Below are 19786 nucleotides of genomic sequence, written 5' to 3'. Positions count from 1 at the left end.
ATAGTCTAATCACTCGTGCACACACGTAGGTATAAAGAATTTTTGGATGCTGAGGGAAAACGAGGAGAGAGACAAAGATTAAAAAAACCTAACCAGAAAAAGGAGCTAAATAAAAAAAAATCTAATTTGAGTAGATTAAAAAAATAAAAAAATAAGTTAAATTAGTTATTTGTAATAAACAAGTGTTCTCTTTCTTAAATATTCTTACTAATTAAGTTTGTTAGTTAGAACCACTATTATTAGAAGAACTATTTTGAGAAAAATATATACATATAAGAGATAAAACATATTAAAATTTTATATTTAAGATTAAAATAATAATCAAATGAGATTTTATATTAAAGATAGTATGAAAGGCGACGATGAGATACCATTGGCGAATGAACAAGAATTTTCGTTACGCGGAGACTTTTTTTGGAGGGGGGGAAAAAATTAGTTGTTTAATTGGTTTTGAAAAATTCATGCCCTCCTCCTTCCTTCGTTTGACGCTTCTCTTCTCTGTTTCACTGATATTTCTCGGTGAAGACCTTTCTCGGACCTCTTCCCCTATTTAAGTCTACCCACTGCTCACCCTCTTCTCCACACAGCTCTCAAATTCCACTGATTCATTTCCCCTCTCTGCATTCTATTTATCTCTCTTCACCGTTATTCTCTCTCTTCGCCATGGTTCTCTCCAAAACCTCCTCTCAGACCGACGTCTCTGTCCATTCCACCTTCGCTTCTCGTTATGTCCGCGCTTCTCTTCCCAGGTGTATATAATTTATCTATTCATGGATTGATTTCGCAGCTATAATTTTGTTTCTTATAGTTAGGATCGATTCGGAATTGAATGGTTATATGGATCGGCGATGGCGATTGCAGGTTTAAGATGCCGGAGGAGTCGATTCCGAAGGAGGCGGCGTTTCAGATCATAAACGACGAGCTCATGCTGGATGGAAATCCTAGGCTGAACCTGGCCTCCTTCGTCACTACGTGGATGGAGCCTGAGTGCGATAAGCTCATCATGGCCTCCATTAACAAGAACTACGTCGACATGGATGAGTACCCTGTCACTACAGAACTCCAGGCACGTTTCATCTCTCCTCCTTTTAAATCTCTCTACTCATTCTTGCCAGAATCCGACTCGTTTTAACATTAATTTGCTTCTCAGATCCCGTTACATCTCGCAATCTAGCCATATTTTTTTAACAATTTTCTCGAATACTTAGGAGAACATTTTTTCACCTTAGAAACTTTCCGTCGCCCAGATCCCGCACAGAAACACCAATTCTCTTGAGGAGAAAAAAAAACAGAGAGAAGTTGAGGTGAGTTTGTTGGAAACGAGCCATGTGATTGCATCATTACCAGCTGAACCAACAGCTTAGCTTGTACCACTCAGACACCTTGTAAGCTCTCTTGCCAAGTGCACCATGGTGCTTTCGGGGGTTGCCAAACTTGCCTGGCCAGTAGCGTTTTGTTGCGTGGGACTGTTATCATCCGGGCCCACACGTTTGACGTATTAAAAAAAGTTAAAAGTAAATTAGAGAAACAAAGGTAAGTGCCAATCAACATATCTTTCACACATGCACTAGAAGTTATATGATGTGTCAAAAAAAAAAAACGGTAATATGGAAAAAATGATGCTACTAGATCTTTGGATTATTACACGTATTTAAAAAAAAAAAAGAGGCTAAAGGCAATTGACACTGTACCAATCAACATATCTTTCACACATGTACTAGAATAAAAAAAAAATGGAGGCTGAAGGTAAAATGTTTCAGGGCAGTGCCGCTCTTCACGTTAGGTTCTTTTTAATTCTATACAAAAAAAGAGAAATTAGCAGGAGAAAGGAAAGGGTCCAGAAATAGATTAATTAATAAAATATATTGATTTTTTTTCTATTATCTGAATCTTTCCTCTTATATTTCATAAATTTGCATAATACAATATTGAACTTTGCTCTGATTCATGTTCTTGACTCTTTCCCATTCCAACCATGTTTAAAAAAGAAAAATTCCTTCACTCCTCTGAAAAAAGCGAGGAGTCTTCTGTCTGCCTTCCTTTGCAAGGCACATTACCTTGGCTTTAGGTATGACCCGTTCGCCCGTTTGCCAATCTTCTTTTTCTTAAATAAATGCTTTGGATTAGCTGGGTTGGGTGAATTATTGGATTAGGAAGCTTGATTAAAATAATCAACCATCTAAAGTCTTAACTCTTCCGAATACCATCGTGCTAATGTGTCCTTTTAGTTTAGTATTTTCTTTTTCTTTATTTTTGTGGCGTGGAGGTCTTTTCTTGTTGGCTGCCAAAACTAGTGGTCATTTTAATTTAATAATAATAATAATATCGTTGAGGGGCTTGCAATAATAGCGTCACATCCTGTGGACACCCATGCAATGGATGATGCCGTAGTTCTTTCCCGTCTAAATAACACCTACATCACATTAGATCATTTAATTTATTCCTACTTGCTTTAATATATTTGCTTAATTAATTAAACTCTTCCTTATTGCTTTAATTTTTTTAACAAACTTGATATGATTCCTTCTTATTAGTGCTTAACGTGTTTGATGTATATTACTAGCATATTATATTTTTTGACCACAAAACTTTTCATTTAATATTATTTTATTTGGTACTTGAAAGTTAAAACAGTTACTTTGATAACTATGCGGCAAATACTTATGTTTAATAAATTTAAAACATTTGTTATTTACTGAATCAATTTTTATTTATAAATTATTCAAATTTGAAAAATATATTTAGAGAACTTTTTTTTTAATTTTATGCAATAGTTTTGAAATCTTGCTAATTTTAAACTTGAGTCAAATATGTGTAATTAATACTGAAAAGTGGTTGCACGGCTGCATAAAAATACGTATACTTGATGTTTATTATTTTTAGTCAATCTCAGATTCGTTTTAATAGAATCACCATAATCAGCTTAAATATAAATAATTAATCAATATGTCAAATTTGTTATTGATAAACTTAATGTCTTATATTTAATAAATATTATATAATATTATAAATGAAATATAATATTCCTCGCGTTCATAATAATCCAGGGTCATTTTCAACCTAGTGAAGGTGACTTTGTTATCAAGCGTGAAGAAAGTTGAGGTAAACCCAATTTTTCCAAAAGATTGAAAATATACATATAAAGAAGACCGACCCACATTTGTGCGAAACGAGCAACCGACATTCACGGGTCTTAAAAAAAAAAAAAAACTAAGACGCTTAAAACAGCGTGGCATGCGGGCCATCGTCTGTGTCTGTGAGGACTGAAAAGCTGTCCCAGGAGTCAAAAACCATGAGCCTCCCTCCCAATGAAAGTCCCTACCTCTCTCTGTTTTCGTCTTTCTATGATTTGGGAAATCGTCCTCCACACTACCTTCATGTTCCCTACCCATCTCTCAGATTCAGTACTATTTGTGAGATCCTAGGCCAAATGCCACCTTACCCAGTTACCTACTACTCCTTTGGTTTTATTTATAGGATAGATAGAGTATCTCTTTTTCACGCGCTTGGGGCTGATTTCCTAAGATGGCGCTCACACACTTTTAAGATACTTTTGCATCGTATTGATTTATTGTTGACTCATCCTGTTTACAGCTTAATAGTGGGGCGGCCCAATGAGGCAATGACTCCAGGAAAAATCTTTGTAACGGAAACCTGGGACACTTAGTGGAAATTAAACTTTAAAAGCATGGTTCAAGGTCAAAAAAAAAAACATTGAAAATCAACATTTGGCTTCAGCATTTGGGAATGAAATGGCATGAAATGAAAAGACACATTTCGAGATTTTTTTAATGTTTCCATGAAATGAACTTTTTTTCTTTTTTAACCAAGAAAAAAATGAACTTCACCTTTAATGTCTTTTATCAAGCTTTTGCTTGCCCTTTCATCTCATCTCAGATATATTAGTCCATGGCCTCATGGCGTGACCCCCAAAAGTCCGGTCAGTGGGACCCTTTTTACAAAGTTACCACAGTAAGCCGTTGTATTGGCAAATTACGAACCCTGAAGTCTCGTCGCTGATTTTATGCGACATCAATTGTTGACTGCAGTTTTGAATTAGCCCTTTTGAATCCAAATTGCCGACATTATTTTACTATTAATATCTTGTGACACCTTTTGAATTTTGTCTTGAATTTGATGGACGTAATTCCCCCCCCCTTTTCCTTAGTAATTTTTAATTTTATTATTCCTTTGAAGTAAAACTACGATAGCTATTTTAATTTTTTTTTGAATGGGCTATTTTAATTTTTTTTTCAACACAAACTATGATGATACTTTTCTAATCCTAAATATAAGACTCATTTTTTAGTGTAAATTACACTAAAAAATGAGTCTTATATTTTTTATACTAAAAAATAAGTTTTATATTTAGGACTGAAATAGTAACTTTTAAAAATACAAATATACGTTTTTCAGAAGGAGAAATAATGCTTAAATACGTTTTCAATACTTTCTAGAAGCTTTTCCTTTTCAAGAACAAAAACAAGTGAATGGTTTTTATATCCTAATATTCTAAAATTATTTTTTTAAAAAATATTTCTTATGATCACCGACCATGCATGCTTTCATCTTTTTAGTTAAAAAAAAAAATCTCATGGCAGAGAACTGTTTTTTTTTTTTTTCTGGCAGCACAGAAAAGCTAATCTAATCCCTTTCATCTTGCTCAAATGACTTTATTATTTAGACAAACACTCAAGACGTAATTTGCATTTGATTGCAATCATATGATGTTATGTTTAGATTTAGAGATTTGGTTGTATGGAGTGCATGTATTGACATGTTATATATGAACGAATGCAGAATCGGTGCGTGAACATGATAGCTCATCTTTTCAACGCACCACTGGAAGATTCAGAGGCAGCCGTTGGTGTGGGCACTGTTGGCTCCTCGGAAGCCATAATGTTGGCGGGTTTGGCCTTCAAGAGAAAATGGCAGAACAAAAGAAAGGCTGAGGGAAAGCCTTATGACAAACCCAACATTGTGACTGGAGCCAACGTTCAGGTTTGCTGGGAGAAATTTGCCAGGTACTTTGAAGTGGAGCTGAAAGAGGTGAAACTCAGGGAAGGATATTACGTAATGGACCCCGAAAAAGCAGTCGAGATGGTGGACGAGAACACCATCTGTGTTGCTGCTATCCTTGGCTCCACACTCAATGGAGAATTCGAAGATGTGAAGCTCTTGAATGATCTGCTCACCAAAAAGAACAGTGAAACTGGATGGGATACGCCAATTCATGTGGATGCTGCCAGTGGCGGATTCATAGCTCCATTCATATACCCAGAACTGGAATGGGACTTCAGGCTGCCACTAGTGAAGAGCATCAACGTGAGTGGCCACAAGTATGGTTTGGTCTACGCCGGCATTGGGTGGGTCATCTGGAGGAGCAAGGAGGACTTGCCTGAGGAGCTCATCTTCCACATCAACTATCTCGGAGCCGATCAACCCACTTTCACCCTCAACTTCTCCAAAGGTATATATATTCATCAACTCCTTTTACTTATATATACACCTCAATCACTCATATTTTAGAAACATGAGGGATGGCTAATTAATTAATACTCACCAAACATCACAACATAATGCAGGTTCAAGTCAAGTCATTGCTCAGTACTACCAGCTCATTCGCCTGGGTTATGAGGTACTAAACCATGCATCTAATCAATTTTCAGCAGCCCTCTGCTATTTTTCTGCTATAATATTAAAAAATTATACACGCATACAATATGAATTCACTGATGACTGACGGAAAAGAAGTTACTGAAATGGTTCTTCACATCGGTGCTTAATAGTCAGAGTCATATGTTACCTTATGCTGTATCAGAAATATAAATGGACACACACACACACACCCCCATGTTAAGATACTATATGTGACATTAAATGGTTTACGTATTAATTGCAGGGATACAAGAATGTAATGGAAAACTGCAGAGACAACATGCTGGTGCTGAAAGAAGGACTTGAGAAGACAGGGAGGTTCAACATCGTATCAAAGGACGACGGTGTCCCATTGGTGGCTTTCTCTCTCAAGGACAACCACCACTTCAACGAGTTCCAAGTTTCTGACCTGCTGAGGCGTTTCGGCTGGATCGTGCCGGCCTATACCATGCCTCCCGACGCCCAGCACGTGACCGTGCTCCGTGTCGTCATCCGCGAGGACTTCTCCAGAACCTTCGCCGAGCGTCTTGTGCTGGACGTCCAGAAGGTCCTGCACGAGCTCGAGTTGCTGCCTCCCAGGACGGTGGCCACCACCACCGTCACGGTGGCTGAGCGTCACGAGGAGGCTGCGAATAATGGCAGCGTCGTGGTCACTAAGAAGAGTGAGTTGGAAACGCAGAGGGAGATCACTGATGCTTGGAAGAAGTTCGTGTTGATGAGGAAGAAGAACAATGAAAAGATGAGTGGTGTTTGCTAAACTATGAAGAAGCCATATTCAGGGAGAATTGGGAGCTTTCGGTTATTAAACTCTTGTTTGTGTTCGGTTATTAAGCTCTATCTTGAGAATTTAATTTATTTACAAGGGTTTGTAAAATAATTTCCGAGAAACTCAGCTTCCTGGTTATGTATTACCATGTAGAGGTGAAGTGCTGAAGTCTATAGGCAGGCTTCCATAGGGTTCAATTAATTTGTTCTTCTTTTTTTGGGGTTTATCATATAATTTCTTTATATGTCGTATTTCCCCCCCCCCCTATATATGTGTAAACGCAATGAGATGTTTTAACCGCTAGTTTATTCCATATCTTCCTCTTTTCCTTTTGATTAATATTCCATATTTTCTTAGTTGTTGATATGTAAGTGAAGCTAGTCAAGAGGGAAAATATGTCGCATGTTCTTAAATTTCCTATACCATATATACGAGAAAGTGGTATGTTTCTAGAATCTAGCACAGAAACTGAATTAGACTCTATAATATTATAACTGTTCCCACCTCAAAATCTTCAAGATAATGGGCCAATTATTAACTATGTCAGGATATGGGCCGATGCGCATCTAACTTCATCATTCTTCTTATAAAGTTACTCATATTTAGTGTCTGAATGTATTTCAAATATGATTGTTTCTAATAGAAAAACACCTGTACTTAGCAAAAAAAAAGAAGCCTCAAACTATTTTTTGGGAAAAAAAATATTTCACCAAAAGTACTTAGGAGAATGACATGAAAGCCCAAAAAAATGATTTAATAATAATTAGGCTCTCGACGAATTTTTTTTAAAAATAACCTATACATCAAATGATTACAAAATCAGAATTCTTTATTGTAAATGCATCGCTGGGTTTGAAATATAACTCGCATTTAGCAAATAAGACTCCTCTTTGCAATTATTTGAATAAATATTTCCAACTCATTTTTCTATAAAAAAAAAAATTTAAATACCTGACTGTCATTAATTTGATATATCGGCATTTAAATGTCATTACCTCAAGGATATGCTGTCAGACATTAAATTATTTACACACAGAAATTGGACAAAAAAATTACACCTTTTCCCTAAATATCCCAAAAGTCCAAAACAGGATATGGCAGCTTTTCCTTAAAAGCACGACGCATTTTCTTTTGTTTTTATTATTTTAAAATGCTCTTCACTTTCAGAAACCCAAAAACGGAAATGGGTTTGTTGGGTAGTATGAGGTCGGGCCCTTTGTGGTTTTTGGCGTTTGTTAGAATCGGGTCTAACATTCCTTCTATAGGCAAAACAAAAAAAATCTGTATTTTAAAAGTTCTGCCCTGCAAAAAACAAAAAAGGCGGCCTGGCAGGAACTTCTCGACGTGCATAGTCTGATCATTTCTTAAATAGGAGCTCAACAATATCTTAAATAAAATTACTTTTAATAAGAGAATGTATGTATCTAAAAACAAACGATATGTAATCTATAACATCCTAAATACATCTTAATATAAGAAATTATTATTATTTCAAAAAATAAAATAAAATAAAATATTGTTATTATAACAAAAAAAAAAAAGCAGAGACGCTGCTTTTCCACCGAATTAGGTGGAAAAGCTGGGGGTAATTAAAGAGGGAGGAAGAAAAATTAGGAAGGTTAATAAATAAAGAAGGAAAAATGGGGATGAGGTGGTTGAAGTTAGAACGATAAATAAAGGAGGAGAGGATAGCAGAAAAGAGAAAGAGAGAGTAAGAGGCCCAAAAAAAGAGATTAAGAGAGAGGTAGAGAAGTGTTGGCATTTTGAAGGATAATATAAGTTTTGGAGATCATTTAGGTATATAAAAATACTTCTTCCTATTGAATTTTCTTTATAAATATTTTTTATATATATTTAGAGCTTTATATCAATAGTATCATTATAATGTTTAGAGAAAATATTATGATTTGGATATGGAGTAAGTATTGAGTTTTAACAATAGATGATAATATAAATTTAGAGGTAAATGAGTAGTTAATTTTAATCAATTTAGATTTGTCCACTTTTTACTTTTGGTATTTAAAATTAAATTTATTTTGTTAAAAAAGTTGTCATTTATGATATATATATATCATATTTATACCGATTAAAATTTAGTTAAATAATTTATTTGAGTTGTTTGATATATTATTAAAATTTTAATCTGTTTATATTTATTCATTGATTTTTTTGAGAATTTTAAACTAAGATTTTAGTTGAAAAATGTATTATTCAAGATATATAGAATGTTTTTTATCAATTAAAGTTAAGTTAAATAATTTATTTGAGTTGTTTGATATATTATTGAGATTTTAATCAGTTTAAAATGTCAAATAGGTTAAAAATACATTATTAGAAGAATTTTTTTAAGCTTGAAACTTAAGTTATAAATTGAAAATTTTACACAATTAAATAAAATCAATATTTATCTACAATTTAAATGAGTTATTTCAGTGGAAGAAAAATGTTATTTGAAGTAAGAATTTTTAAGTAGTAAATATATGTGTATATATATATTAATAATATAATCCTATGTAATTTAAGTTATTTATTTGTATGTATATTAAATTATATCTATATTATTTACAGATTATCTTATGCTTAAGAATATGTAATTTGTGCTTTTATTTCTCAAGCTGTGAAATTAAGTTTGGAGTAGATGTAATGAGGGTTAATTTATTTTATATACATGCTTTGGACTGTAAGGTATTTACTATGCTTTTATTTTTTCAAATAAATTTGTGAAAATATGTCTATGAATAAAGTATGTATTTTCTTGTCTAACAAATTTTGGTGAAGTAGGAAATATGTCGATTTACATGGGTTGTATTTTATTGGGAATTATGTTTTCTTGTGGTGCTAAATTTGATCTACTAATATTATGTTATCAAATAAAATGAAAATATGTTGTACTTTGTTTGAAATTATACCATCTTTCTTTGAAGAACTATGATATTTTTAATCTATATTGTGGCTATGCATAGGGTTCATATGTGGAGGTTGAGATTATGTTATGTGGAGGGTAATTATTCTTGAAGTCCGCACGGCATGCCTACACTATTAATCATAGTGTTTGACCTTTTTGTCAGACCTTTGTAGTTCTTCCTTTTACTTGGCTCGGAATTGAGAATGAGCTATTAGGTAGACACCTCTTGCACCATAAGCTATTCTTGGGCAGTGTAGGTGTAGGAGGGGACTCGCTACTTGATGTGAGTGGGGTGACCTTTGGTTGGGTTACTCAGCACAGAAAACTCGGGTCCTTGTCAAGGAGTTATAAGGAGGAGTATGGTGACGGAAAGGCATACTTCATTGTGTTATTGCATGTGTACTTTTATATGAATTGTGTTGTAGATGATGAGACATACTCTTTTTATGTGATTGTATCTATTAAAGAATCATTTATTACTTCAATTATATTTAAGCACTACTTCACTAACTTGTCATCCTACTTGTATATGTCATAAATTAATACTTGGTTACTGGGACTTTATGTCTCATCCAATTGCTCATCGATACTTTTCACTTTTTAGGAGAGCCATCTAGTTTGGCTCGGCATGAAGGGAAGCAACCAGAGACATAGACACGCATAACCTAGTAGTCCTCTTTTGGTTTAGGCATGTAATGTTATATATATTGCCATCTTCGGGCCTATAGTTTTGTTGACATATGCTTTTTTTTTTTTTAAGTTGTTGGATAACTGTATTTGATAGAGTGTTGTAGAATGACTGGAAGCTATAAGATTCTGCTGTATGTGCTACTATTATGTGTACGACTTGTGGGTTGGGCTAAGCACCTTGTGTTTCTTGTGTCCTAAGCTTTTGTGGAATGAATGTCTATGTTGGGCTTATGGGCGGTTATTATAATTTGAGTCGTCGTTGTACGTGATGTTAAACTCATAGGTGTTTTATGTATCCTAAGCTTCTTGGGATATTTTCAGAATAAGACAAACTCTTTATAACTATGATAATATTTTAACACTCTAACTCAATTTATTTTCTACCATATTTATCATCTTAAAGATGGTTTTATAATTATGCACGAAGAAGAGATTTTTTTTTCATAATCTAGTACTGTTGTGAACTGAGATATTGATGAAGGATAATCAAATTAAAATTGTGTTCAAACTAAATAAAAACAAAATAAATTCTTGTATGCTATTTCTAGTCCTTAATATAAGAGTTAATTTGACATTTAATTTGATCCTAAATATAAGATCTCAATTCACTTTGTCTCTTATATTTATCTATTTTTTTCAAAGTAGTAATCGTAGTAGTTGCACATGTTAAAAGTTTCATCAAATAGTAATTCTATCTAAGATACATGATTAGTAAAGGTATTTTAGTAAAAATAACACATATTTATTACAAATAACTAACTTACCAAACTTTCTTAATTTACTCACATTAATCAACTATCTCTTATATTAAAGCCCGAAAATAGTATTTGTTGCACATTTAAATATAAATATTTTCTTTTCGGTAATATACAACATGGGAAAATGTGAAGGAGACTTCATTTTATGTTGTTGAAAAATGGAATTACTTTTTGCCCTCAGTATCTCAGGTATGAGTTAAAGGAGAAATTTCGGAACTCATTTTAATAAAATTTTCCTAAAAATTGGTCATTATCAATGTGATAGGATTCAGATCTTAATAATTACCACCATTCGATTTCATCATCAATATCAATATATATAAATTTAAAAACCTGTATGCATATTGCCGCTTTTAATGTCCACAAGTGGGAGATGGGTTTTCCATCAACGAGTGGTGAGACAAATAAGAAGAAGCATTCACCTCCGTGTGATTACTTCCACTCCCGAGCAACACCACCATCGCCACCATCATCGTATCATAATCTCTTTTATTGTGATATACACAAACACACTTTCACTCTCTCTGGTTTATCTTGTGTTTAATGTCAAATTCATCACCCCACTATATTTTAATGGAAAAATTCTAATTAAATCCATTTGAAATAGCAAAATCTTAATTTAAGTCTATATTTTTAACAAATTCTTAATTAGGCCAAGAGACCTAATTGGAGATTTCTAAATGTTGCTAAAAGACCAAAATGGCCTTCGTAATTAAAAAGCCTAATTTTAGTTTTAATTCTTTTAATTGAATTTAACTAACATGTTTTTTTCTTTAAATATTATCATATGAAAATTTGGCCAAAAAATTATCATATAAAAAAAAATCACGATTATGGCCAATAAAAAATAACTGAAAAATCAAGATAAAAAAAATGCAGAATTTCTAGATATTCATAGAATTACAAAAATATGGGAACTAATAAAAATTTTACGATTTCAAATGTCAAAGATTAACAGGACCAAAGATTTTTTTTTTTTTTGTGTGAGAAAAAATCAAATAAAAGATTCACGAAATTCTTGAATATTTATCAAAATTAATTTTACTGTTTCACAAATTACATTGAGACATATCAATTGATTTTCAATTTTTCGGCCTCCAACATTTATTCAATGTCAAATTTTTATTATATAAAAAACAATTAAAAGGTCATAAATTCTAGAGTTCACATAACGTCTACAAGTACGAAACACAACTCTGACGACATAAAGTCTAAGAAAGACCACGCCCTCATTAGTAAATCTACTAGAATAATTAAAACTAAAATTAGGCTTATACCTACATTCAATTTTTCTTTTTATTACAAAGAGGCATTTTGGTCTTTTAGCAACATTTGAAAATCTCTAATTAGGCCTCTTGCCCTAATTAGGAATTTGTTAAAAGTATAAGCCTTAATTAGAATTTCATTATTTCAGGTGGATTTAATTGGGATTTTTCCTATTTTAATCTCGAACAAGTTTATCTTATTTTATCTTGGGCTGATATGTAAATTTATTCTCAAAGTTTTCATTTAAAAGTGCTGTAAACTTGAAAGTTTTCTTTTTAGTAGTATTAATTTGTCTAAAAGGTTTAAAATCGTAACAATGTTGACTTCTATTATTAAAAATATTAGTGTTCAATGTCATTATTTTAATGATCATCATTAATTTTTTAAACTTTTGGAGTAAATATGCATGTATTAAAAAACTTTTAGATACCCAGAAACCTTCAGAAGGTCATCAAGGGGATTGAAGAATGTGAAGTCATAGAACTGATGCGCCATTATTTAATTGTTTCTGCAATTTTTATAATTTGCAGTTAAAATTTGGGATTGAATTTAATTAATTTTGCATAGCAGATGTGGAAGAGATTTTAGTTCCCAATATATTTTTTTATCCATTTAATTTTAATCCACGTTATGTTAGGTGCCTGGAGATGAATCATCACTATATTCACCACCCACCTTCATGTTCCCATCATCCTCTTTCCTTCATATATTATAAGTGCCGTGAAAGAAACAAAAAGTTATTTTTGGCCATCCGTAAAAGAAACAGGTTAAATTAACATTGTCCATCATTTTCACTTCTCTTTGCCGGAAATTAAATTAATTAATTAAATCCCATTTATCTTCAATTACTCCTCTCCACACACACATTTCTGGTTTAGTGTGATCCCACTTGCACGTTCTCATGTCCCACAGCCAAACCAATGCTCTACATAGCTTTCACTTTCATAGATTTGGCATTTAGCTTCTCATTTCAATGAGGCGACCCTGCAGGTTGTTTGTATTTTAGTGCAAGCTTGCCTGGCCAATCCACTCTCACCAATTCATGTTTGCACCTTTTCAATTCTGCTTCACTTTTTTGGTAATTTGCCCCCAGATCTGTTCAGCTTGCGCCTTCATTATACTTTGAGGGGGCAAAAAAAATATAATTGGATCCCCTGCTACTTCTTAAGTAGAGTAGTGTCTGGATGAAAACTGAAAAAGTATTTGAGTACCATAAAAAATATTTTTTAAAAGTAATTTTTTATAAATCGATATAAATTCTTTCACATATTTATTTTGTATACCGTAAGAGTACTTTTAAAACCATAGTTTTGAGTTTGATTCTAATGATTTTAAAAGTGATTTTATGAAATTTAAAATAAAAATATGAGAAAGTTTATCTTGATTTTTGTAAAAACAATACTCCTAAAGAATCCCAAGAATCTCCTAAATTAAAGCCGTAAAGATGTTGGGTTTTTACTATACGTCTTCTACCCACCACAAGATTTCTCTTTATATTAACTAACATTTGTCTTCCACAATTACAATTAATCTCTCTTCCATGAATATTGAAAAAAATATATATGATATCATGGTATTAAAACTCAATCTGAATCCATCCGCTAGACCAATAAATCATTGGACCAATTTCCTAACTAGCTGGTTTTTGGATATAGTTAACCAGGTTGGATTTTGTATTTTTCCTCCCCTTGTTAAACTTGGAACGAGGTCATTGGAATTTAAAAAAAAATACCAATTTGATCCTTTATATTTATGCTTTAATGACTACTACCTTTGGTCTTTAATATTTAAAAATATTTAAAAAATTAGTTAAATTGTTTATTTGTCACAAATGTATATTAGTTTCCTTAAACTATTCTCTTCAGTCATGACCATTGAATGAAATTATCCCTTAATGAAAATATCTTACAATTAATAGGAATGTTTTTGAAAAAGATGAAAAGTAAGTGAATTGTGCTTTTATATTTAAAATCAAATTAAACTCTTTAACTAACTCTTATATTAAAAACCGGAAGTAGTATATTTTATTGAATTATATATGATTTATACATGAATATTCTATTTGCTTGCAGATTAATGTTTTTTTATTCAAATATTACTCATTCCAAAATTACATGTGAATACTTTTATACATTTTAATTAAATTATATTATTTTAATTATAATTGTGCTTACTCTGATTGATCCGCACTCAGACCACTAATCCACTATATGTTGTGTCCACTCATCGTTACAATGCCCTGTATTGGGGGAAAAATGCATCCAATACTTTGGATATTATTTTTTATTGGATTTGGTACCGTAATATTATTTATAGTATATCTATTATAAGATTAAAGTGCTAGATGTAATTTAAAAAAAATAATATCGGTTGTTGAATGCATCAGGAAAATAAGATCAAGGTGCTGTATACACTATAAATAAGATTAAAATACTGATCTTATAATATAAGTATATAACCAGCAAAGGGAGAAAAGCCAGCCGCCTGAGAAATCACGGGGGAAGAGAAGTACTTAGAATATTATGAGGCTTGTCCAGGAGTGTATCTGACAGATTCACACAACACATTAATTAATAAAGGGATAAGGAGAAAACAACACAAGAATCTGAGTGAGTGGTTGTCATTAATGTTATGTTTGACACAAATAGACTATTATATCACATGATTATGTTCTGTAGTTGGGTTTCATGTTTCAATTTAAGGTCAAATGTTTTTGTTCTCATTGTTAATGAGTGCCACCATGAAAACCAAGGCCAAGCGCTCACTAGATAATAACAACATATAAAATTATTTCATGCCTTGCTTCCACCTTTGTTATTCCTCGCACACTCTAGATCTGTCTGTTTGTTTTATTGGGCTAATACGAATCTTCATGAATTTCTTATTTTATATTGATTACTAGATTTTGGGGTTATTTTGATTTATGGACCTTCCATAGTTCCATTAGTAGGCTGATATTAATCAGTTATGAATAAAACAAAATCAGAAATTTGTGTTTTGAATTTTAAAGGGAAAAGTAATTGTTTGATCTCTATAGTTACGATCAAGTTAAAACCAAGTAATATACGAACTTTGATTTCATGTAACTCGATCCATAAAATTTTGATTGAATTAAAATTAAGTCGTTAAATTTTAACTCATTACAATTCAATTCTTATAATTTTAATCGTTTACTTTAAAACATTGATCTCTAAAACATTCAAGAAATAATTTTAGTCCTTACAGTTTTATTTTATAAAACTTAAGGACTAACATCTTTAAATAGTTAAGATTATAGGGAACGAACTATAATGAGTCAAAATTTATGAACTAAATTTTAATTGAATAAAAACTATAAAGATTAAGTTGCATTAAATCAAAATTTAATTAGGAACTAAGTTTTAATTGAGTCAAAATTATAATAACCAAGTACTTAATTTTCTCAATTTTAAATAAAAAAGATGGGGAAGTTAAGTTTTAATATTTATAAGAAAAAAGTGGCGTTGGAGGTCGTAGGAAGGTTTTATTACTTTCTGACTCTTTGTGAGAGAAAAAGCAAGACTCAAGATTCTCCTCTTGAACTTCTTCCTTCCCATCCTCTTGAAAGGACAGCAACGGTGCATCTTCGTTTTTTTTTTTTAGTAGCAAGGACAAGTTAAGTTTGAAAAAGAGAACTAAAATCCTAATAAGCTTATGTAATTGACGCAGCAGTTTCTTCAGCAGTTGTGGTCTCTCTATCCTCTAATAACATGTCAGGGCATTCAGTCGGAACTTCTAGAATCAAAATGGTATCTTCATATTCACCATGAGCTGTTTTAGCTAACAAATCAGCGCACCCAATGATGATCCCACAAGTGTGATTGAATGTCACTTCACTATTTCCAAAAATCAAATCCCTTATTTCATTTATAACTGATCTAAAGGGATTATCTGCTGTGAATAATGGTGCATCTGTTGTGAAACAATCGTTTTGTGAGTATCAATAATATTATTAAAAGAGCTCAAGGAGATTGTATTATATTTAGTACTCCTCTACTTCATAGTATAAAATACTAACTTGATTTATTAATATACAAAACATTTAATTTTTTTAAATATTTTGTCCTTCGTTATAATTAAACTCATATGTTGTTATTTCATTATAACTAATGCTAATTGACTTTTGATAATGATATATTTAACAAAATCTAACAAATTTTATACTTCTCTGATACTTAATACAGAACCTAATTGTTAAATTTATTTTGATCATAACTATAAGACTTATTTTTTTTTTATGTTTGTTAGTTTTTTCTAAATTACTCATATTGATACTCTATCAACCATAATGAGGTGGGGGAGAAAGATAGAATATTAAAGAAGATGATTATGTTGTTTTAAGAAAAAATATCATATTTTTTTTATAATTAACTAACTTACCTAATTTTTTTAATATATTCAAATTAGTTAAATAGATTTTATATTAAAGACTAAAGGAGTAACGTATATAATTAATAGGGAAAATTTCATTTAAGGACCGCAAAAGGGAATTTATATCAGTCAACCCCCAAAACATTTTGAAATATCACTGCAGGACTAAGGGACCAAACTGAAATTAAAACTAAGAGTAAGATTACAATAATACCCCTCACTTTTATTTTTTTAAAAAATAAATATTAATAGACGTAACTGTTCCGGCCACCAGAGCTTCAGTAACGGCCACTGGAGGTTCGGTCGCTGGTGCTCAGGTGGCCGCCGTCAGAGGTTGGACCTTCGATGGCCGTTATTATAGTTCTGGTGGTCGGAATTTTTTTTTTTTAAAAGACAAGGTGGCCAAAAGAAAGTTTGAACTCATGAGCCCTTGGCTCGCCAAAAGTGATGTAACTACCAAGTCAAACAAACCATTCAATCATGTAATGCAAATAAATATATATATATATATATATATAACAAAACAAACATAACTGTCCAAGTATAAGTGAACAAGTGAAATTAGACGATTTAGAAGTGAAATTTAACAATTTACAAAAAAATTAGACAATTTACAAATAACATAATAAAATTCACAACCCTAAATGCAAGTATTTAAGTGCAAATGAGCAAGTAAAATTTAAAGATTTACAATAAAAGTTTATGGATTTACAACCCAAATTTAGCTATTCACAAGAAATATAAGAGAATTGACAACCCAAAATGTAAGTATTTGAGTGTAAGTGAACAATTGAAATTAGAAAATTTACAAGTGAAATTCAGCAATTTACAACAAAAATTAAGAAATTTATAAATAACATAATAAAATTCACAACCCTAAATGCAAGTGTTTAAGTATAAATGAGTAAGTGAAATTTGAAAATTTACAACAAAAGTTTATGGATTTACAAGTAAAATTCGACAATTTTACTTGTTTATTTACATTTAAACACTTACATTTGGGGTTGTGAATTTCATTATATTATTTGTAAATTGCCAAATTTTTGTTATAAATTATTGAATTTCACTTATAAATTGTTGAATTTCACTTATTCACTGACACTCGAACACTTATATTTTGGGTTGTGAATTCTCTTGTGTTTCTTGTGAATAGCCAAATTTGATTTGTAAATCCATAAATTTTTGTTGTAAATCTTCAAATTTTATTTGCTCATTTGCACTTAAACACTTGTATTTGGGGTTATGAATTTTATTATGTTATTTGTAAATTGCCTAAATTTTTTTGTAAATTTCTGAATTTCACTTGTAAATTGTCTAATTTCAATTGTTCATTTACACTCAAACACTTATATTTTGAGTTGTAAATTCTCTTATATTTCTTGTGAATAGCTAAATTTGGGTTGTAAATCTATAAACTTTTGTTGTAAATCTTCAAATTTCACTTGCTCATTTACACTTAAACAATTGCATTTGGGGTTGTGAATTTTATTATGTTATCTGTAAATTGCCTAATTTTTGTTGTAAATTCCTGAATTTCACTTGTAAATTGTCTAATTTCAATTGTTCACTTACACTCAAACACTTACATTGTGGATTGTCAATTTTCTTATATTTCTTCTTAACAGCCAAATTTGGGTTATAAATCCATAAACTCTTGTTGTAAATCTTTAAATTTCACTTACTCATTTGCACTTAAACACTTGCATTTGGGGTTGTGAATTTTATTATATTATTTGTAAATTGCCTAATTGTTGTTGTCAATTGTTGAATTTTACTTGTCAATCGTCTAATTTCACTTGTTCACTTATACTTAGACAGTTATGTTTGTTTTGTTATATATATATATATATTTATTTATTTTTATTACATGATTGAATGGTTTGCTTGGCTTGGTGGTTATATTACTTTTGGTGAGTCAAAAGGTCATGGGTTCAAACCTTCCTTTGACCGACCACCTTGTTTTAAAAAAAAAAAAATTCTGGCCACCGGAGCTACTGTAACGGCCACCGGAGGTCCAACCTTCGATAGCGGCCACCTGAGAGTCAGTAGCTCGACCTTCGGTGGTCGTTGCTGTAGCTCTGGTGCCTGGAGCAGTTACGTTAATTAATATTTGTTTTTTAAAAAAATAAAAACAAGGGGTATTATTGTAATCTTACTCTTGGTTTTAATTTCAGTTTGATTCCTTAGTCTTGTAGTGATATTTCAGAATATTTTGGGGGTTGACTGATATAAATTCCCTTATGCGGTTCTTAAATGAAATTTTCCCTAATTAATAATATGACTTTCTTCCACCGACGACTTTTGATCTGGTACAATAATTAAATTTTACTGTGGATGGGAGGACGAGAAGTAAAATTTATTTTATTAGAAATTGATATATAACAACTGATTACCTGAAGCTAGCGTAGGAAAATGCTACAACATATATTAATATATAGTGATTATATCACATATTGCCACACCTAATAGTCATTGTGGACTCATAAAACGAGAGCTTGAACATAAATCAACTCTCTTCTACACGCATCCTTGCTGCGGATAATTTCATGGCGAGATTGTGACGTCTTCAATTTTATTAATGTATATAAAGCAACAAATAACAAATTTTTATTAAACAATACATATATATAATGAAACTGTAAATTTTGGTTCTTTTGAAGAAGTGCTCAGCATTAACCAACGTAATTTAATAGAAAGAACTAATTTCTTATGACACAATAAAATAATGTTTGCATTTTGGTAAAAAATATTATTCACATTTAATATTTAATAATGCTTTGAACAGAATTATTATTAATACGAAAGTACTCATATTTATGAGGAGGAAAAAATCTTTTTTCTCAATAAAAAAATATGCTGAAACTGTCGAATTAGTTTCTCTCGGGAGAAGGGCTCCGCATTATACGCAAAACGTACAAGGATTGCGCATGAATTTTGATGTCATCCCAACAAACAAAACCCAGCTACACTCATTCACATGTTACGCCTAGTTGTTGTTGCACTTAAACAGAAGGAATTTTTTTTTTTCCCTCTCTTGTCATGTATATAAGTTATTTTCAATATGTTTTATATAGATAAAAAATTCTTAAGCTTATTAATTTTTATTTAAAAATCAACAATTTTTATTTTTATTGTTATTTAATATACATTACACGTCATGTAAATAAAATCAATACAACAATAAAAGAAACTAAAATTATATATTAATATAAAATTTTTTTCTCAATACCTTATAAATAGAAAAAAAATCTTTTCTTTCAGTCATATAAATAGGAATAGAGGAGTATTTGCTTTTGTGGGGTAAAAAAAAAAAAAAAAGAACTACCTGTTGTACCAAAATAGACCATCCATAAT

At 31.4% G+C, this 19786-nt stretch overlaps 1 protein-coding gene across 1 annotated transcript; it reads left to right on the top strand.

Moving 5' to 3' along the window:
- Positions 1–565: 565 nt before the first annotated feature.
- LOC114755859 (glutamate decarboxylase 1) lies at positions 566–6668 on the top strand. The gene is made up of 5 exons (XM_028944745.1): positions 566–749; positions 862–1066; positions 4801–5470; positions 5586–5638; positions 5903–6668. The coding sequence occupies exons 1-5, from the start codon at positions 664–666 to the stop codon at positions 6413–6415; spliced, it is 1527 nt and encodes a 508-aa protein (XP_028800578.1). The 5' UTR covers positions 566–663; the 3' UTR covers positions 6416–6668.
- The last annotated feature ends 13118 nt before the right edge of the window (positions 6669–19786 follow it).

This window comes from Neltuma alba, unplaced genomic scaffold (assembly GCF_004799145.2).
Source record: "Neltuma alba isolate B1F8T4 unplaced genomic scaffold, ASM479914v2 tig00010343_pilon, whole genome shotgun sequence".
Taxonomy (NCBI): domain Eukaryota; kingdom Viridiplantae; phylum Streptophyta; class Magnoliopsida; order Fabales; family Fabaceae; genus Neltuma; species Neltuma alba.
The sequence above is the reverse complement of the archived record's forward strand: the minus strand, read 5'-3'. Positions and strand labels throughout refer to the sequence as shown.